This window comes from Benincasa hispida, chromosome 7 (assembly GCF_027475165.1).
Source record: "Benincasa hispida cultivar pf3 chromosome 7, pf3_genome.v1.1, whole genome shotgun sequence".
NCBI lineage: Eukaryota > Viridiplantae > Streptophyta > Magnoliopsida > Cucurbitales > Cucurbitaceae > Benincasa > Benincasa hispida.
In genome coordinates this window covers 46,900,667-46,922,435 of record NC_143484.1, presented here as the reverse complement: position 1 = coordinate 46,922,435, position 21,769 = coordinate 46,900,667, and the positions used below count along the sequence as shown (strand labels likewise).

The following is a 21,769-nucleotide window of genomic DNA, read 5'->3' as shown; positions in this document are numbered from 1 at the left end:
ATAAGTACATAAAGAATACAAGTACATAAAATATACAAGTAAAAAAAAAAATCACCTAATGACCCGAAGACGATGAAGCACCCAGTATACGTTATGGACAAGTGCGTCTGTTATGTCCTTCTCTCTTGCAAATTGTACATCACACTTTTTAGCTTGCTTCTCTCCAATCCATTTCATTATGAATGCGCGTACTTTTTGGCCGACCTTGTTCTCTTAGTAAGTCCACATTTAGACGAACTTCTGTAAATGATAATTCTGGCCAATAATCTAGGTGTTGAATTAGATGGAAGCGACCTTCATAACAACGCTTGAAATTGGACAATTTGCAGCATTCATCAATAAGTGGTAGGTATGTCATACACATGTTATTACAAACTGCAATTACATGAGAGCATGAAATCTTGAATGATTGTCACTTATTGCAAGAATATGTTCCTTCTTTTAAGCTCAAAACTTGGGTGTGTTGTCCTTTATAGGGAGAAATCATACTTATGTTAGTTTGTACTTCGAAAGTTTGACTTTCCCTGTCAATGGATGTCACCGTATGTGCAGATGCTCGTTTTTCCCACCTTTTAAGTTTTTTTAGGGCATATTCTGTATACATGTCCCCACGATCGAGTACTTTACTGATTTCTTGTCTCCGACGTTCAAAATCCAGTATTATGCGATAAAATGTTAGCCTAACCAAAGAAGTAATTGGTAACATTCTAGCACCTTTGAAAACACCATTCATGCATTCAACTGCATTGCTTGTCATCCACCTATAGCGGTACCCACTATTGTGTGACTGTGCCCATTTTTCCAAGTCAATGTCTGAAAAAAATTCAAGACATTCAGGGTGCAATTGTTTCAATTCTTTCATGCACCGAATGAACTTATGCCTTTGGTGTTGATTTTCGGCCTTAAACGCCAAATTTTTTAGTTGCTTTGATTTGTATTTCGTATTGAAATTACTAGCAACATGGCGAAGACAATATCGATGGTACGCTCTGGGTTCACTCCAACCAATTTTTTCATTATTAATTGTAGTAAAAATGCCCTTATGTCTATCAGAAATTAAGCAAATACCCTCTATTTGGGTAACATATTCACGCAATGCCCACAAAAACCATGATCAACTGACGAATTTTCACCTTCAATGATAGCAAAAGCAAGGGGAAACATATGTCCGTTTGCATCAATAGATAAGTCTGTCAATAATTTTCCCTTATACTTTCCGTAGAGATGAGTTCCATCAATCTGGATTAATGACCTACAATGGTTGAATTATATTATACATTTAAATCAGCCCAAATCTAATATTCATAAACTATATGCTCAAACAAATAAAAAAAATATAAGATTTAAGATTTATAAACATATACATATAAGATCAACCCAACAAATACATATATTTCTAAGTTTAACATACATGTATTTATAAGTTTAAATTAACCCAAACAAATAAAAAAATATAAGACCTAAGATTTAAGATTTATAAACATATACATATAAGATCAACCCAACAAATACATATAAGATCAGCCTAACAAATACATATATTTTTAAGTTTAACATACATATATTTCTAAGTTTAAATCAACTCAAACAAATAAAAAAAAATATAAGACCTAAGATTTAAGATTTATAAACATATACATATAAGATCAACCCAACAAATACATATATTTCTAAGTTTAACATACATATATTTTTAAGTTTAAACCAGCCCAAACAAATAAAAAAAATATAAGATCTAAGATTTAAGATTTAAGATTTATAAACATATACATATAAGATCAACCCAACAAATACATATATTTCTAATTTTAACATACATATATTTCTAAGTTTAAATCAACCAAAACAAATAAAAAAGTATAAGATCTAAGTTCGGACGATTATATATTGAAAAACAACTAGAGAAAGAATTTTACCATAGAAGCGTTCGGACGATTTCGGACGGACGAACAAATGGAGGACGATTTCAAACAATTTTGTACGGACGGAGGTGTTTGAAGCAAATGGAGAAACACAATTGTCATATGGACGAATGGAGTAAATGGAGGTGTTTGGATGCACAAGACAGAAGAAAATGAGGAAGATTTTGGAATTTTGAACAGAGAAACGCAACAAAAAAGCAAAATCGTTCGGATGGAAAAAGTTTCGTTCGGAAGGCAGAAAACTCTTGGTGAGGAAGAAGAAGGGGCGGACAGTGATTTAATGGAGAGGATATACGACTTAAGGTAATCATGTACTAGGTACACGATTACCTCAGTCAACCCGCACATGTCAGATGGACAAGGACTCGTGTACCCGGTATATGATTAAGGTGTAATCGTGTACCTAATACACGATTTAAAAAACCTATTTTTGAGAATATTTTTCCTCCAACCCTATATTTGTCATTATATATTAAAAAAACATTATTTAAAAAAAAAAAAATCTCAAAACTACTACGTTTCACTAATTATTATTTATAAAAGTTACAAAATTCCTCCCATTTTACCCCAAATTTATATTCCGTATTGTTTCATTTGCGCCGTGAAAGGAAGCATCGGTACCAAATTCCCGTATTTCTTATCATCGCGACTGAATTTCCTGAGAACCAGAGGTCTGCATCTTTTTCCTGTATCTTCAATCCATCGACAGATCATGCCAATATCGGCTCTGTTTTTCCATTCCATATAATCTAAGGCGTTAATGTTTTCATGTATGTTCTTTGGCACTTGAATACCATAAATACTTGGTTTATCATCTAGGGTTTTGCTGGGAATTTTATGATCTTTCTCTATCTCTCGTTCATATCATTGGAAGTTTCTAGTTTCTGGCGAAAAGGAAAGAAAAAGGAATTATTACAGGCAAGAGAGCTTTTTATTTTTATATATATCAGATAAATCGCTTCTGATTGCATTGCAGGCTGCGGAGTATAGCTGCTGACTGTCTGAAAATGTTCAAAAATACGTTTCAGTCCGGATTTCTCTCTATACTGTACAGCCTTGGGTATGTTTAGATGCTTAGAAGCCAGTGCTTACGGTCTGTCAAATGTGTTGTTTCTCCAATTCCTAAGACTGATGATTTGTTCTGTTGTTTTATATTTTTTTTATTCTTTTTTGTAGGAGCAAACCTCTCCAGATATGGGATAAAGAAGGTGAGTTTTTTTCATCTTCGGAGTGGGATTTTTGTTTTGCATTTGATTAAAGATTCTCGTCTGTTTGGTGTTTGAGAACACGGTTACTGTGTTATTGAATGGTTTGAAGTAGGGATATTTCACGGAGTGGGGATAAAAATGACTTCTCCATCCCATCCCCAGTTGATCATAATACTGCCAACATGAGCACGTTTAATATATCTACTCACTTATTTCTGCTCTCGAGGTGGGAGATTCAAATACCCACCTCTGACTTTGTTGTCTTAGAAAGATTATTTATGTCAATTCAGATGGAGTTACTGAAATATTATCTTATCAAATTTGGAATGCTAAATGAGAATAGGCTTAACTTTCTTTTTGAGGTTTGCTTGAACAAGTTAAGTGTGCACCGCTTGCATCAATGAGAATCTTTTATTTTATTATTATTATTTTTAAATAATAATAATAAATTATTTTTCCCATATTCATTATAGCAAAAATTTCCCAATTGTCACATGTCATTTCATAGAATTGAACAAGATTATGTTTCAGAAATATAAGTGTTGTAATAGAGTTGATATGGACATTTGCTACTATTTCAACCTAAGAAGTACGGATATTGGCACGTGACACGATACGACACGGTGACACGCCACTTTTTGGAAATGTAGTGCACGACACGGTGACACGTCACTTTCTGAAAATGTAGGACACGACACGTTAGGAACATGTTATATTCTTTTTAAAGATAATATATGTGATAATACTTCTAGATAAATTAATCATATATGTTGAACATAACAATGCTTCTTTAAAACATAAATAAAGAGTACATTAGTTGTCTAAGTTAATTAAAAAGTTACAAATTACAATACACATACAAAATCCTAAATAGAGATCACATCTATTGTGCAAAACAAAACCTAGAAGCTTAAAACACCATTCTTTCTCAAACTTCCACAACATTTTCATCTTCAACTTCACAGTTTTTAGCTCCATTTCCACTACCATCATCAGCGAAAACTACTGCCTCTAAATTTGGTCCATCTAATGATAAATTAGCCACTTCAAACATCCCGACATTTTCAAAAGAATCAAAAGAATCTCCAACAATATCCCATAATTTCTTCTCTTCATGTGAATATTCAGAATTTTTTCTTGACAAAAGACGCAAATTACTATGGATATTAACTAGATCATCTGCAAGTTGTGGCATCGGCTTGTTTCGCCTAAATGAATTAATAAATGAATACATGCTCCAATTGCTGTCACAACATGAAGATGAGGAAGGTTGGCCTAGTAGCTTAAAGGCAATTGAGTAAAGCATTGGTGCATAGACACCAGGGATAGCCCACCAATCATATGCATCCTCATTGTACCTAGCTGTTATAGAATCAATATCATTAAAATCTTTTCCCATTGTTGAAAATTTAGCAAACTTCAAGTTCACTTTGGCCCAATCTTCTGTATTAGGAAAATATCTCTCAAGGCATTTCATTCTCTCATGAGTTACTTCAATGTCCTTATGTTGAGGTACTCGATTAGGATCTTGCTGGAGCCATTCTCACAATAGTACCTAAATACAAGTTAACAAATGTTGAACTTTTAAAAATTATAAAGAAAAATAGAATAAGATTATAATAGAAAACTGTAATTATTATAAAGTACCTTGGGTTTCCTTTTCAAAAAAAAAGAAAATAAAAATGAAGTACCTTGGGTTCAAAAATTGAGTCAAACAATGGATTGGAGTATTATTCTTGTTCCAACGATCAATGAGAATATTATGGACAACCTTATAAAAGGAAGAGTCTTCATCTCCACGTTTTCCTTCATGCCTATATATTGCAGTCTTCACCTTTTCAATCATACTATCCCACATGTCATAAACCAAATGAAGGGTAGGTGCATCCGTATCACAAATCCGAATCATGTGGTATATAGGTTTAGTGAAGGAAATAATGTAATCGATTTTATCCCACCAAACATCATCCAAGACCAATCCTTTCACATATCTTGCTTTTGCCACGTCATCCTCTCGATAGTATGTTCATTTATCACTAATAACCACAGCTTGCAACCCACCTTTAATTAGATTGACTCTTTTAAGCATGATAATGATTGATGCAAATCGTGTTTCTGCCACGGAAAATAATCTAAAAAATACGAACTCATTAAAAATAACAAACCTCATTGAATGATTCATAATCGATTTTTCACCGTCATCACATCACTAGCAATATCATAAATCCAACCACATTCCTCATGAAGCAAATTGTTTTCAACATTTTTTGCTACACATATATTCTTCGAGGCAAGATTAAGCGTATGTACTGTACTGCACATGGTGTCCATATAATTGTCGGAAACTGTGATTCAATAAGTTGCCCCACACCCTTGCAATTAGGAGTATTATCAGTAATCACTTGAATCACATTTTGAGGATCAACTTCATTAATCACCTCCTTCAGGAAGTTTGCAATAAACTATTTATCTTTCACCTCGCCTAAGCAATCCACTGCTTTTAAACACATTGGTTTACTGTCTATGATTGCCATAAAATTTATCAATGGTCTTCTCTGTGAGTCATGTCAACCATCACTCACAATACTTACGTCTTTCCGACTCCATGTATCTTTAGTGGGTTGTAATAATCTTTCAATAATTCTCTCTCCTCTCCCCTCTCCCCTCCCTCCTTTATCCTCTTCCCTCCCACCCCATCCTGCCTAACGCCGTTCTTCCCTCCCCTCTGATCAGCCTTTGATTAATCTCCTTACCATTTTCCCTCCCTTTCCACACCCGAATCCCATGGCAAATAAAAGCCTTCCTTCAGCCACACCTCCCAAGAACAGTTTAGCACTGGAAGTTATAAGCTGTAGGATCAACGACATCCATTTTTGTGCTCATTTTCAAGAAGAAACCTTCATCATAGAAGATGTGAAAGCTAAGAAACGCCTCTTCTTGGCAGAACCTCAGCTCCTCTGGTTCTGGGAAAACATTTCTGGACTTTTGAAGCTCCCAACCTCCAGTTTTATCGTCAATAGTGGTCATGATGCTTTTGGTGTAGTAAAGCTCTCAAATTCGAGTCTATTCAAAGTGGTTTAAGATGTGTACTTTGGCCAGCGTCTGGAGGATGTTTTTACATCCATATTCCATCAGGTACTTCTAACTCCGGTTGGCTTTCTTTTAATAATATGTTAGAAGGAGCATTGAAACTAAAAAGAGAGATTATCATGCCAAAAAGTCGTTCGGAGGTCCAAGTCTCTTATGCAGATGTAGTAAGGAGAAGAAAGGAAAACAGAATTCCAGCTTCTACAGGAAAACAGAATTCCCCCCCTTCCTAGGCTTAAAAAAAACAGAGGTCACCAGAGTTTTGGATTAAAAAAAACAATGATGTCCTCAAGGAAGATTTAAGCAAATTATGGGTAATAACTCGGTTATTTGAATTCAACAATTGATATGAAGTCTCAAAGGAAGTAAAGCTTTGGGCCAATTTAAAAGTTTTGATCAATCCTCTCTCAGCAAAATCAACTTTGATAAAGTTGGAGAAAGGGAATTTGGAAGAATTAGTAGCAAATCATGGAGAGTGGCAGAGGATAGGACAACTTCATTTGAAATTTGAAAGGTGAAATACTACCTTACATAGTTGTCCAAGTTCAATTAAAGGTTATGGGGGTTGGATATCCATTAAAAATCTGCCATTAGAATTCTGGTGCAAGCAAATTTTTGAAGCTATCGACTCATATTTTGGAGGATTAGAAGCAATTGCTTTAGAAACACTAAATTTTCTCAATGTGACTGAAGCTAGAATTCAAGTAAAGAAGAACTTATGTGGATTTTTGCCAGCAACCATCGAAATTTCAGATGAAAACAGGGGAAGTATTTTTCTTACACTTTGGTGATATTGAATTTTTGGATCCTTCAGACAAGGTTAAGAAGTTTTTTAATGAAGACCTTTCAAATCCGGTAGATATAGCTCGTATGAATCAAGTTTTGTTTGATGAAGGTCTTTTGAATACAAATAAGTCCGAAGATTGGTCCATCTTAAAATCAGCAGTTAGCAATTCTAATTTTTCTAGAAATCCCCTATTTTCAAAAGCTTTGATGACGCTAGCAGAGGAAAATATTAACCGCCTTTCGGTTAAGGAAGTTCAGGAGTCTTCTCAGCCAAAAAATTTGTTCAAGAGTCTTTTCAGATGGAAGAAAATGTGGTAATACCGCCGGAAGAGAGGGCTGTTGAGATTCAAGTTGAGTCCAATAGTTCTGACTCTTCTACCCTGTTTAATGTGAACAAAAAGAGAGAAGGAAGAGCTGTCATTAAGAAGAGAGAAGGAAGATCAATTAATGGAGAATCAAAAAATGCATTAAAACTCTCCAGGGGAAGTTCAACAGGCGTGCTCTCGATTATTCCACCAACCATTACTCAATTTAATTCCAATAATAGCTAGAATATTAGCACCTTTTCAGAAGAATTCCAACAGTCGGAAAAATTAAATAATGACGTTTTATTTCCAACAAACAGTCAGAAAGTTCTATTGAATGTTGCAGCCCCCTCGTGTCCTGAAACCTTGGACCCTTCTGTGGTTTTTTTCAATACCAACAAACAAGGAAGTCCAAGAATCCTTTTCGGCTCCTTTCCTCCAAGATAAAGTTCTATTATTACCAAAAGAAGATCTCAGTGCCAAAATCTCTTCTTCTACACCTTCTGGTCATCTCCCAAGCAACATAAGCAAGCAAAAGGAAAGATAGGCTGTTCTTTTGAAACCTTTTAGAAAACATTTCGCAAGGAAGAAAACTTCTTTTCGAAATGATTGGACTTTCATGTTAAACATAGATCTTTTGGAGAATTGTTGTACTAAGTTGCAAATACCCTCTAGTCCAATTAATAAGTCAGTGGCTATTCCCCTCGAATCATTCCCATTCTCTTTTCATGATTTTAAAGTTGGAGACTCAAATGTGTCTTTTTCTCGAGGTGTATCTGAACCCTTTCAAGCATCTATCAAAAATTATGCTTCTGATGAGGATTCCTTGCTGAGTATAAGCAATGATGAGGAAGATATTTTAGCACTTGATCCCTTCCAAGAAGAGGTTTATCTCGGTCAGGATCATCAACACGATCTGCCTTGCCTTTTTCAATCAGAAGAGGATCACAAATTGGCCAGCAACTTCCCTCCTTCCATTAAGGTCATCGACAAAGAATACATCCTAGCAACTTGACCTCAATTGTGGAGGATTGTGACTTGATCTTGGGTTAATTCCAAGATTCCATCATGAAAATTTTGTCATGGAACATAAGAGGCCTGAGTGATGCCTCAAAAAGACTGGCAGTAAAACGAAATATCAAGAAAGCCAATCTACATCTGGTCCTAATTCAAGAAACCAAGAAGGAATTTTTTGATATCAGAATCATAAAGGAGCTTTGGAGCTCCAAAGACATAGGATGGGAGTTAGTGGAAGCCCAAGGCAGATCAGGGGGTTTATTAACTATGTGGGATGAAAGCAAAGTCTTAGTCATAGAAGTTCTCAAAGGAGGATACTCCTTATCTGTAAAATGTACAACAATTTGTAAGAAAATTTGTTGGGTTTGAACGTTTATGGTCCCACCGATTACAAAGAAAGAAAGCACATATGGCCAGAATTATACTCACTCTCAGGTTATTATCGTGAATCATGGTGTATAGGAGGAGATTTCAACATTACAAGAAGGGTTCAAGAAAGGTTTCCATCAGGGAGACCAACAAAAGGTATGAAAAAGTTCAACAATTTCATTGATTCAGCAAAGCTTATGGAAATTCCCCTTAGTAATGAACAATTTACTTGGTCAAGAGAAGGCTCCACAATTTCTTACTCACTACTAGACAGATTCTTGACCTCCAACAATTGGGTTGATCTCTTTGCAAATACTAGAGTATTAAGAATGGCAAGGTTATGTTCAGACCACTTCCCAATTATCCTTGAAGTAGGAGCATTTGAATGGGGTCTAGCCCCTTTTAGATTTTGTAATAGCTAGAAAGCTGTAAAATCATTAAAGACTCTATAATTTTGGAAGATCAGCAAGATTGGGCCGGTTTTGTTATCTCCAGCAAGCTAAGGAAAGTGAAATCAGCTCTCAAATCTTGGCATTCAGATTATGATTCAGCAAGGAAATCAAAAGAGGAAAAGTTACTTGGAGAGATAGATAAACTTGATCAGCAAATTGAAGTTCATGGTCTACTGGAAACAGAAAGGAGTTTGAGATCTTCTTTGATAGCCGAGTTATTTTCCCTTTATAGAATTGAAGAAATAAACCTAAGGCAAAAGAGTAAGCTCAATTGGCTAAGCTTAGGGTATGAAAATACTAAATTTTTCCACAGATTCTTGGATGCAAGGAAAAGAAGGAACCTAATCTCAGAACTTATTAACGACCAAGGGGTAGCAACCAATTCTTTCAACGATATTGAAGCCCTAATTTTAGACTTCTATGCCATATTATATACCAAGTCTCCGGGTCAAAGAACAGAACCTCTCAACATTCAATGGTCTAAAGTCTCAATTTCAAAAAACTCAAAGCTGACAGCTAGATTCACCACTGCAGAAATCAGATCTGCTTTAACATTGTTGGGTAAAAATAAGGCCCCTGGTCCGGATGGTTTTACAGCTGAATTTCTACTTAAATTCTGGGATTTTTTCAATGATAAATTCCTAGACCAATTCGAAGATTTCTATGGCAATGGGAAGTTGAATTCATGCACAAAGGAAAACTTCCTTAGCCTTATTCAAAAGAAAAAGGATGCTGTCCGGGTAAGAGACTTCAGACCAATAAGTCTAACTACTTTGACTTGTAAAGTTTTAGCTAAAGTACAGCGGAGAGGTTGAAAAAAGTCATGCCAAGCATAATAGATGCTTCACAAAGTGGTTTAATCGAAGGAAGGCAAATCCTAGATCCAATCCTTATAGCCAATGAAGCAGTTGAAGATTATCGTTCCAAGAAGAAAAAGGATGGATTTTAAAGCTCGACCTAGAAAAAGCTTTTGATCGTGTAGATTGGGAGTTTCTTGAGGAGATCCTTGTTGAAAAGAACTTTGATTCAAGATGGATCATGTGGATGATGGGCTGTGTATCAAATACAAAATTCTCAATTTTCATAAATGGTAGACCACGTGGGAGAATCCAAGCTACTGGAGGAATAAGACAAGGAGACCCTCTTTCTCCATTTCTTTTTCTATTGGTTAGTGAAATCCTTAGTGCATTGCTGTCCCGACTTCATGAAAAAGGCAAGTTTGAAGGCTTTATAGTGGGCAAAGATAGAATTCATGTCCCCTTGCTGCAATTTGCTGATGACACGTTAATTTTCTGCCAAGATGACAAAGAAAAGCTCAAAAACCTAAAGAAGACAATTGAACTTTTTGAGTGGTGTTCAGGGCTGAAGATTAATTGGGAAAAATCAGCTATAAGTGGTATCAATATAGATCATAACAAGTTACAATCAGAAGCCGTCAAGCTGAATTGTAAGGCTGTCACACTTCCTTTTATGTATCTTGGCCTCCCTCTAGGCGGTTACCCCAAACAATTGGCTTTCTGGCAACCAGTGATTGATAAAATTCACCCTTTGTAAGTTGGTTCTTTCACATATTCCTACTTACTATATGTCACTTTTCTTGATGCCAGAAAAGGTGGTAAATACTATAGAAACACTTTTGAGGAATTTTCTTTGGGAAGGGCATTCCGTTAGTAAAATGGGACCTAGTATCTCGGTCTCAAAAAGATGGGGGCTCGGTATTGGTGGTTTGAAAGTCAAAAATCAAAGTCTACTAGCTAAATGGGGTTGGAGGTTTATCAATGAGGAGAACTCCCCTTGGAGGAAAGTAATTTCAAGCATACATGGAAGTAGCAAGTTTGATTGGCACATAAATGGTAAATATTCCTTGGGTCAACATTTTAAAAACTTGGCAAAAAGTAGAATCTTTAGCCGCCTTTAAAGTAGGAAATGGTAAGAAGATAGCTTTTTGGCTTGATTCTTGGCTGGACACTGTTCCGTTAAAAGCCTCTTTCCCTAGTCTTGTCCACATTTCAACCAAACCCGATGGTTCATTAAATGATTTTTGGGATGAGGCATTAGACTCTTGGTCTTTCCATTTTTGCAGATTACTAAAGGAAGATGAGTCTGAATATTTCCAGCTCTTGATTGAAAAACTCTCCCACTCTAAACTTAATGCGCTTCCTGATAAAAGAAGGTGGATTTTAGAACCAAGTGGGTTCTTTTCATTCAAATCACTTGTATTACACCTATCTTGCTCCTCTCCAATTGGAACATCATTGGAATCCGCTTTATGGAAATCCAAGAGAGAAGGGTCAATATTCTGATTTGGATAATGCTGAATGGCTTGCTTAATAGTGCAGATATTCTTCAAAGAAAGTTGCCCTCTCATTACATCTCTCCACAGGTTTGCCCACTATGTTTGGTAAGTTCAGAATCTCTTTCACACCTGTTTTTCCAATGTATTTTTGCAGAAAATTGCTGGTTTAGTTTATTAAACTACTTCAAGGTTAGCTGTGTTTTCGACATTAATTTTAAGGACAATTTGCTTCAACTCCTGATTGGTCCAAAACTGAAGAAGAAGCCAAGATTACTTTGGGTCAACGCAGTAAAAGCTTTGTTATCAGAATTATGGTTTGAAAGGAATCAAAGAGTGTGTCATGATAAAGTATCTCTTAACCCCCTCAAATTTGATATCGCTCATCTCAACGCCTCTTCTTGGTGCTCCCTTGCAAAAGAATTTAAAGATTTCTCCATTCAAGACATCAATCTCAATTGGAATGCCTTCATTTTCCCGCTTTCATGATTTTGTAATAGCTTAGTTTTTGGCTTTAAGTTTTTCTTTCAGTTCCGCATCTGTTCCGCATCTGTTCCGCATCTGATGTAAGCCTATATATCAGGCATGATTTCTTTCAGCTTAGTTCAAAGTTTAAGTCTCGTTGCTTTAAGAGTTAGGAGATGATGAGAGTGCTATGGAGGTGTCAACCTAGTTGAGATGTCCTGGTGCACTTGTTGTTCCTTGTTATGTTATGTTCTAGTGTTTTGCTTTAGCATTTATTTCCTTTCTTTCACTTGTATCAGCTTTCATTATCTTAATGAAGTGGCCAAAAAAAAATAATCTTTCAACATTTGCCTTTTGTCTCTGAAGAAGAATTGTTCTCAACAAATTATATCCAAGAGACAAATATCTAGACAATAAATTATTTGCAGCATAAAAAAAATAATTATAAGCTTATTTATTCTAGTCAAAGCAAAAAATGCTCTCCCCTCTCTCCTCCTCCCTCGCCCCTCCCTCCCTAGCCTTCTCCCTCACCGATCCTAATCCCCCCACCCTCCTCCTCCCTCACCGATGCTAAGCCTCTCTGATCAGTCACTTTGCCTCTTCTTTCCCTTGCTCTATCTATTTTCCGGTGCCCTCCAAAAAGTTTCTTACCCCCGATTCAGACCTCATGGAAATAAAAAGTTGCAAAATAGGAGAACACTTTTTCTGTATGTGGAAAGTGCTCAATGGAGTATACATAGAAGATATGGAAAAAAGACAAAAGATACTATTCTCTTCTCCATTGTTACAATGGCTAAATGAAGGACTAAAGCAGCTGCTGAATGGACCAACGTTTGAATTATTCCTTCTAAAGGAAAGAGTGGATCAGAATGTCATCCGTCTCTCCAAATTTCATGATAACAGGGGATGGTTCGTGGAATGCGCGGTCTGGCCATGTACAGGAGGTAGAAAAAACATACACATCCCTTATGGCGATGGTACAACTGGATGACAAGACTTCAACGATATGGTAAGTGAATAGAAGATCTGATTGAAGCACCTGGAAAATGGCAGTCAATAGGGCCTTATCATCTTTTATTTGAAAGATGGAATAAAGAAAAGCATGTGGCAGACCTACAGTAGTGATAGGATTTTGGGGTTGGATCTTAATAAACAACCTACCTTTAGATTATTGGTGCATAGCCACATTTGAAGCTATAGGAGCATATTTCGGAGGACTTGAAAGTGTAGCAAGTGATACTCTTAATTTCATCAATTGTGCTGAAGCAAGAATTAAAGTAAGAAGGAATAGTTGTGGTTTCATACCAGCAACCATAGAAATAAAAGATGAAAAGCGTGGAAACATTTTTCTAAATTTTGGCGATATACAATGTGATGAGCTTGTCAAACATTACAAAGGAGATCTTCTCAACCAGTTATCCAATCCAATTGATGTTTATCGAGTTCAGCAAGCCATGAAAGACGAAGGGGCAGAATTTGCAGAGCTTGGATCAGATTGGTCCTTTCTTCTTTCCTCAGACTCTAAGTCGAATTTTGCAAGAAATCCATATGCAGCCTTATTAAGTAGCCCCGTTCAACAAACTTTGAAGCACCAGCCACACTCATTTTGCAAGAAAATAGCAGAAGAATTCGAAGAGACACTTCAAAATCCTAAAGAAGTTTTAAATATTTCAAAAACCCGCGAAGGAAATTATCAAGAAGAAGGCCAAAAGTCACCTCGGCTTAAGAGTGAGAAGTCTTTTCCTCTCCCTTTTCAGAAGATCTCGAATTTGTCAGAGGAAGTAGAAGAGTTCACTCCCTTTTTACAGCAAAAAAAATCATTAAAACAGTCGGTTGGAGAAATGGTAGATAAAGAATCTGAACAGCCACATTTATTGAGGAAAGAGAAGGAACCTATGGAATTAATACACATTGAATCCCCTCCTTGTTCAGCAGAAAAGTAAAAAAAAAAGAAACGGCTCTCCCTCATTTAATAGGAGCCGTTACACTCTCTCTCCTTCATTTGACAATTTAAACCTCAAAAAAGCAGTTACAACAGGGGAAATTTCAGCAAAGAAATTCGATTTTGAAGCCATCTCTGCAGTCAATCCCTCTTCAGTCAGCCCGACACAAGTTACACCCCTTCAACACCATAAAGAAGATATTGACTTTGAGGCTCCAACAACCTCAGAAAAGGGGTCACATCTTTTCAAACCTTACCCCAATCATTTTGTGCGAAGAAATAAGTCAGCTATCAAGTCATGGTCCTCCATTTCTAATTCGGATTTAATTGAAGACTGTTGCATAAGACTACAATTCCCAGACTTCAAATCAAAAAGGTCAGAAAGTAGTTCTTTCATTAGCTTCCTTTAAATCAGCTATCTTCCATTGCTTCAGACCCAAGTTCCTCTCTTTTACAAGACTCTCCACTTCATGGACTCTCCCATGATTTTGAAAATACATCAATAACAAGTGTAAGCAGTGAACAAATTGAAGAAGATATCCAGGAAGTTGAACAATTCTCAGCAGAAGATCTCTTTGGTGGTGGGGATACTTTAAAAATTCTCTTCCAAACAGAGGAAATTCAGGGGATTGAAAAGAAAATTCCATCGTTTTCAACAGTAATTAACAAAGACTGCATACCTCAAGAGCTCAATTCTCTAATTGAAAAATGTGAACTTACTTTTGGGCAATCAATATCTAGAGCTCTTTAAACCTCAATAGCAATATGAAGATTATCTCATGGAACATCAGAGGACTTGGAGACAGGAATAAAAGATTGGCAATCAAAAGACCTTTGAAAAAAATAAACCCTGATATAGTTCTTCTCCAAGAAACAAAGAAAGACAGCTTTGATCTACCTTTTATTAAAAGCTTATGGAGCTCTAAAGAAGTAGGCTGGGCTTTTGTGGAAGCTTCGGGAAGGGCAGGAAGTATTCTATCTATGTGGGATGAAGCTAAAATTTCAGTTTCAGAAATTTCAAAAGCATCATACTCTTTGACTTTAAAATGTCAAATAATTTGTAGAAAAAGCTGCTGGATAACAAACGTGTATGGCCCGAATTGCTACAGAGAAAGGGACAGACTTTGGGCTGAATTATCTTCCATATTAGAATCTTGTGATAAGCCATGGTGCGTTGGAGGGGACTTTAATTGCATCCGAAGAAGACAGGAAAGACTTCCAATAGGAAGATCTACAAGAGAAATAACAAAATTCAATAAGTTTATTCGAGAATCAAGTTTAATTGAAATCCGTATGTCTAACGGAAAATTCTGTTGGTCAAGAGAAGGAGTAATGCCATCAAGATCCCTCATCGACAGATTTTTTGTTTCTCAAAATTGGGATGAATTCTTTGAAAATTCAAGAGTATCAAGACAAGCTTGAACCACTTCCGATCATTTTTCCCTTCTTTTTGAAGCTGGTGCATTTGAGTGGGGTCCTTCCCCTTTTAGATTCTGCAATAGTTGGCTAAAAAATAAGGAATGCTGTCGGATAATTGAAAATTCTTTGTTGATAAAAGGGCAGCAAGATTGGGCTAGGTTTACTTTATATTCTAGACTAAGAAGAGTAAAACAGAGTGTTAAAAAGTGGCTTACAGAGCATGAAAAATCACAGAAAACCAGAGAAGAAACCTTGCTGAAAGAAATCAGTGAAAGAGACCTCCAAGCCGACAGCTTTGAGAACTTTTCAGTAGAAGAAGATATGAGATTATCCTTAAAGGTTGACCTAATATCTCTTTACCAAATAGAAGAAAGAGACCTAATCCAAAAAAGCAAACTGAATTGACTTCTTTTAGGTGATGAGAATAATTCCTTTTTTCATCGTTTCCTTGCAGCTAAAAAAAGGAAGAATCTTATTACTGAACTATTCAACGACCAAGGATTTCCAACCAAATCTTTCAGAGAGATTGAAACTATTATATTGGATTTCTTCTCCAATTTATACACAAAGGACTCAGGTACTCGTTCAGTTCCTTTAAATTTGGCTTGGTCAAAAGTCTCAACTGAAGATACCACTCATTTGATTACAAGATTCAACATAGCAGAAATTAAAAGTGCTATTCAAGCCTTAGGTAAAAACAAGGTTCCTGGACCAGATGGCTTCACAGTAGAGTTTGTTCTGCATTTCTGGAATTTGTTGAAGGATGGTTTTAGAGATGTCTTCGAGAAATTTTATCTCAACGGTAAACTCAACTCTTGTATTAAGGAGAATTTCATTTGCTTAATTCAAAAGGAGGAAGCAGTAAGGATAAGAGACTTTTGACCTATAAGCCTTTCTACTATTATTTATAAAATAATAGCTAAGATGCTTGCGGAAAGGCTCAAGGTGATCATGCCATGTTTAATAAATTCCACTCAAAGTGCCTTTATCGAAGGAAGACAAATCCTGGACCCAATTCTCTTATAGCCAACGAGGCCGTTGAGGAGTATAGAGCTAAAAAGAAGCAAGGTTGGATACTAAAGCTTGATTTGGAAAAAGCTTTTGATAGAGTTGATTGGGAGTTTCTTGAAAAAGTACTCCATGAAAAAGGCTTCCACTCAAAATAGATATCTTGGATTATGGGCTGTATGTCTAATCCTAAATTCTCCATATTCATCGATGGAAGGCCTAGAGGAAGAATATTGGCATCAAGAGGAATTAGACAAGGAGACTCCCTTCCTCCTTTTCTTTTCCTTTTAATTAGTGAAGTACTTTCAGCCTTGATCAAAAGAATTCATGAAAAAGATTTGTATGAAGGTTTTGTGGTAGGAAAAGATAATATCCATATCTCAATTCTCCAATTTGCAGATGACACTCTCTTATTTTGTAGAAACGACAATGGAATGCTAGAGATTCTCCGGAAAATTCTTACATTATATGAATGGTGTTCTGGTCAGAAAATAAATCGGGAAAAGTCAGCCATATGTGGAATTAATATTGAAGAATCCAAGCAAGAAGCTGTGGCATCAAGGTTAGGTTGTAAATTTGTACAGCTGCCTTTTTTATACTTAGGCCTTCCTTTGGGCGGTTATCCAAAGAAATTAAACTTTTGGCAGCCGGTGTTAGACAAGTTTTAGGGTAAACTCGATAAATGGAGAAGGTACAACCTCTCAAGAGGTGGTAGAGCAACTCTATGCAACTCAGTGCTTTCAAATCTACCGACTTATTATATGTCTTCTTTCTTAATGCCAGAAAAGGTTATTTCTTCAATGGAAAGAATCATGAGAAATTTCTTTTGGGAAGGACATAAAGGAGGAAAACTAAATCATTTGGTAAAATGGGAGATTGTATAAAAAAAAGTTGAAGATGGGGGGCTGGCACTAGGAGGTTTAAAAAACAGAAATTTGGCTCTTCTTGCCAAATGGGGATGGTGTTTTTTCCATGAAAATTCTTCTCTATGGGCACAAGTAATAAGGAGTATTCATGGCAGAAGTTTTGGTGATTGGCACACTCTGGGAAAGTCCTTTTGTAGCCTCCGAAGTCCTTGGATTAACATATCAAAAAGCTGGTTGAAAGTAGAAGCCTTGGCACGACTCTTGGGCTGGTAATTCACCCCTTAAACTCAGTTTTCCCTCTTTATTTAGAGTTGCTTCCAACCAAAATGGTTCTATGGACCATTGGGATTCACAATCACTCTCTTGGTCTCTACTGTTCAGAAGACTTTTGAAAGAAGAAATACATGAATTTCAGACATTGCTTTCCTTGATTTCCAGCATAAAGCCTTCTTCCAGACCTGACTCTCGATCTTGGTCTTTAGAAACAAGTGGTTCATTCACGGTAAAATCATTGTCTAACCTTCTTGCCTTGGCCTCACCTATTGACACCCACCTTTTAAAAGCTTTGTGGAAGACCAATAGCCCTCAAAGAGTGAACATTACAATTTGGATCTTGCTGTTTGGATCCTTAAACAGTGCATCAGTTCTGCAACACAAGCTGCCCTCCCATTTTATTTCTCCGAATCAATGTGTTTTATGTAAATCAGCTGGGGAAGACTTACAACACTTGTTCTTTGACTGTTCCTTCGCAAGAAATTGTTGGTTAGTCCTTTTTAAATCATTCAACGTCAGTTGGGTGTTCGACTTTACTTGTAAACAGAATGTTCAGCAGTTACTCACTGGTCCTATCCTCAAAAAAGCCCCAAATCTGATTTGGTGTAATGCAGTAAAAGCAATATTAGTTGAAATTTGGTTCGAAAGAAATCAAAGAATCTTTCAAGATAAAGAACACACTTGGTTCTTCCACTATGAGGCCGCCAAACTTAATGCTTCTCAATGGTGTTCTCTTTCAAAGCACTTTGAAGCCTACTCACTTCAAGACAATGTTTGAATTGGCCAGCATTCATCTTCCCAGTTTGAACATGGTTTAAGGAGAAGGATCAGCACTACCCAATTTTGAAGACTCAAGTAGCTAGATTTATTTTATGATTCTCTTGTTTCCCGCTTAGTTTGTATTTTGGCCATCAAAAAGAGGGCATCTTCTCTGTTTTCTCATTGTTCTGTAAGCTTTATATTTTCCGTCTTTGTTTAAGTTCTATGGATATGATGAGGAGGCTAAGGGGGTGTCAACCAAGTTGAGATGCCCGGGTGCGTCTCCTGATCCCGTATCTTGTATCGATCCTATTCAAGTACACATCTCTTGTACTTTCTTTTTATGAATTAATAAAAAGTTTGTTTCCTTTTCAAAAAAAAATTATTTGCAGCATAAGCGTATGAGTTTATATTAGTGTGGATTTCTTGCTAAATGAAAAGGCAATCCTGAAAAATAGAATATCCATGCAATAAGTGAATGTAATTGGTCTCTTGAAGCCATATTGATCTTTCTACTGCACTTGGAGCACTTTTCCTTTTCTTTTGCTCAAAGGTGGGAGAGGGATTTTTGCTCACATTAATTCCACCAGAAGCTACAAATGGAGGTGGTGGCAGAATGTCTCCAAGAGTCTTTCTAGCCATACGATCTTTCGCCTCATTTTTGTCCACCTTATCTTGGGGTAACTTTACTACACACTCCAATTCCTTAACCACCTAAGCTTAATAAATGAGCTCTAACCCTTGTATAATAACTCTTTTTTGAGCAATGACTAAAGTTTCATTGCCAAGAAATGTTTCCAACTCCCTCATTGGATCTTTGATTCTTGGTCACATATTGCCAAAGCGGTTTTGAATCATCTTCAACACTAGAGGATGTGAATGTAGTTACTATCGGAGGAATCGTGGATGATTGACTACTATTGCTAGATTTAGATAAAGAGGATGATGCCATCTAGTATAGAAAGATGAATGGATGGGTTAAAAAAATATAACCTACTGTTTTTTCAATCCTTTTAAAGAGAAAAAATCCCCTAATTTAAGAAACTAAAGAACAAAACTCAAAAGAGGGAACCAAAATGTGCAATGAAAAAAAAAAAGAAAAAAAACCTCCAACCTCCAAATATTGCTAGCAGCGGTCATCCGGGCAAGGAGCGGTGGTCCAGCAGTTGTTCAAGGAGATGAGCGGTCGTCCGAGGAGAGGAGCAATGGATGGTTGATGATGAGGGGAGGAACTTTTGAGGGCTTTTGAGGGCTGGAACTGAAATTTTAGGGTTTTAGTTTTTAAAAGTTTATTTTATTAATATTAAAATAATTAAAAAATTAAAAAATCCTGCATGTCCCCATAGCGTGTCCTACTGGTCTGACACGTGTCATGTGCGTGTAGTCTATTTAAGTCTTGTATTCCGTAATTTAGAAATTTTGGCATCATGTGCCACTCATGTTCTCGTGGTTTAGTGTTTTGTAGCTGGATGTTGTGGGAGTGGGACTGTAAAGTTTTAATAAGATTTTACTAATGGAGTAAGAGCAACAATGTTGAAAATTTTCTAATTTCTCTTGAGTTTCTGGAGCTGAAGGAACCATAGAGTGTTACCTACTTATAAAAGAATGGTTATGGTTATGATCTGTTACCTACTTATAAAAGAATGGTTATAGTTATGATCTTACTTACCCCTCTTTTTTGCAGTTTCTAATGGCCACATCAAACGCCCTCAGGATGAAGACATCCAATCAAACGTTCTTGAAATTGTTGGATCGAAAGTTCAGTCTACTTATATAACATGCCCCGCGGACCCAGCTTCTACATTGGGTATAAAATTGCCATTCTTGGTCATAATCGTGAAGAATCTCAAGAAATATTTTACTTTTGAGATTCAAGTTCTGGATGATAAGAATGTCAGAAGACGCTTCCGAGCTTCGAACTTTCAAGTGTGTAAGTTTACCTTTATTTATCTGCTGTTACTGAAGCTCTCTCTCTCTCCTGCACAAACACTCATGCATGAATACTACCCCTTGAAAGATAACAACTATTCGGTTATTGAAGGACTTAGTTTACTATTGTATCTATTTATGGGCGATATTGTTACAGTGACGTAAACTGTGCCTTAACTTAGTGATCAATATGGTTATAAGGGTCATGAAAATAACCAAAGGTTTAGAAGAAATAAGTTTAAGTCATGGTGACTACCTACTTAAATATCCTATAGTTTTTTTTAGTTTTGAAGCAAGCGGATGTCATATGAGAATAATTGAGGTACACACAAGTTGGTTTGAACATTCGCAGTTTTAGAAAAATAAAGTAACAAAAACATAAATGTCTATAACAATTTGCTTTACATCATTGTAGGAGTTCGTATCCTTGGTCTCAGTCAATGCTGTTGCTAATGCGATTAACATGATAATTCTATGAGTATGATATTAGATGATGACAATATCTCTTCCATTATCTAGGCTATCACTAGAGTTAAGCCATATATCTGCACCATGCCTCTAAGGATGGATGAAGGTTGGAACCATATCCAGCTAAATCTGGCTGACTTTACTAGGAGGGCATATGGGACGAACTATGTTGAGACTTTGCGAGTTCAGGTACATGCAAACTGCCGGTTGAGGAGGATTTATTTTGCTGACCGCTTGTACTCGGAGGACGAGCTTCCACCAGAGTTTAAGTTGTACCTGCCTACACAGGTGAAGTTTTAGTCCATGTCAACCAGCATTCTGTTTGTCCATTTAAGGTAATATGTATTATCTAATCTCCCCCTCCTGAGATTATTTTCTTGCAGAGAGCTTGACAAGGTTTTTGCCGTGTAGCAAACGTCATTGCTTTTTACTTCTTGGGGAGCCTGAAGTTGTAACACTACTCCCTCTTACTAGAAGATTCTATCCTCCAATCCGAACGAACAAATCACCATGAAGTTTTGTGTTCTATCTAAATAAATCCGCATAGAACTCAGTGAGCTTGTGGAGGTTTTGTTCTGTGTTGCCGTGATCTAATTAGTAATTATCTTCGTAGGCTTGTTCTTAGAATTTTTCTCAGCTGTGCAAATCATCATACTATTGCATGCTATTAGGTGGTGTTTGTGGCTTGATGGTTCATACCACTGTACAACTGATTATAATTAATTATGAACGAATCTAGGTTGGGTTTTGATCTACGTGTTCCATACCAGGTTGTCTAATCAAACTTATACCGACCTAAAATGTTTGGCAGACGAACTCGAGTAGGAGCATCAATTGTTGAGAGGTGGCATAGAATCATATTTATTACACCTATTTAATAATTTTGAAATCAATTTTAATTGCATGAAATTTAAACATGAAATTTATCTTAAATGATTAAAGGCATTCCGAGACGCCGTTGAAACTTTTCTATATGAATATTCAAAACACCTCAGAAGTGGGTTTACACCTTTGCTTGACCCTTTTGCAGCATTGGTCTCTCAGAAACGAATCTCCCAAAACAGTCTTCCTGTGCAACATGCAATTATGTTTAAAACACATTTGTCTGCCCAAATCTCTCCTGCAAGATCATGAAATCTTACCAATATTTTTTTAGAATAGGATACAAAACTTTTCATTAATTAAGGATATTCAAGGAGAC

The 21,769-nt window shown here is 36.4% G+C and overlaps 1 protein-coding gene and 1 pseudogene across 3 annotated transcripts; one reads left to right on the top strand and one right to left on the bottom strand.

The window, feature by feature from the left end:
• Positions 1-2,486: 2,486 nt before the first annotated feature.
• BUG22 (cilia/flagella-associated protein) lies at positions 2,487-21,317 on the top strand. 3 transcript variants are annotated; one of them, XM_090315958.1, is made up of 6 exons: positions 2,487-2,593; positions 2,742-2,982; positions 3,099-3,130; positions 19,856-20,097; positions 20,620-20,856; positions 20,952-21,317. In XM_090315958.1, the coding sequence occupies exons 2-6, from the start codon at positions 2,930-2,932 to the stop codon at positions 20,958-20,960; spliced, it is 573 nt and encodes a 190-aa protein (XP_090172084.1). In that variant the 5' UTR covers positions 2,487-2,593; positions 2,742-2,929; the 3' UTR covers positions 20,961-21,317. The 3 variants fall into 3 exon arrangements, with proteins under 3 accessions (XP_090172084.1, XP_038892068.1, XP_038892069.1); XM_039036140.2 differs by having other exon boundaries at positions 2,492-2,692; positions 2,899-2,982; XM_039036141.2 differs by having other exon boundaries at positions 2,515-2,593; positions 2,899-2,982.
• LOC150035204 (uncharacterized) lies at positions 4,059-5,916 on the bottom strand (annotated as a pseudogene).
• Positions 21,318-21,769: the final 452 nt, after the last annotated feature.

Excerpts from the sequence above, each read along its gene's own strand:
- BUG22 (XM_039036140.2), top strand. Across the intron at positions 2,983-3,098 it reads TCTATACTGTACAGCCTTGG|GAGCAAACCTCTCCAGATAT; the intron begins GTATGTTTAGAT and ends TCTTTTTTGTAG. Across the intron at positions 3,131-19,855 it reads CCAGATATGGGATAAAGAAG|TTTCTAATGGCCACATCAAA; the intron begins GTGAGTTTTTTT and ends TCTTTTTTGCAG.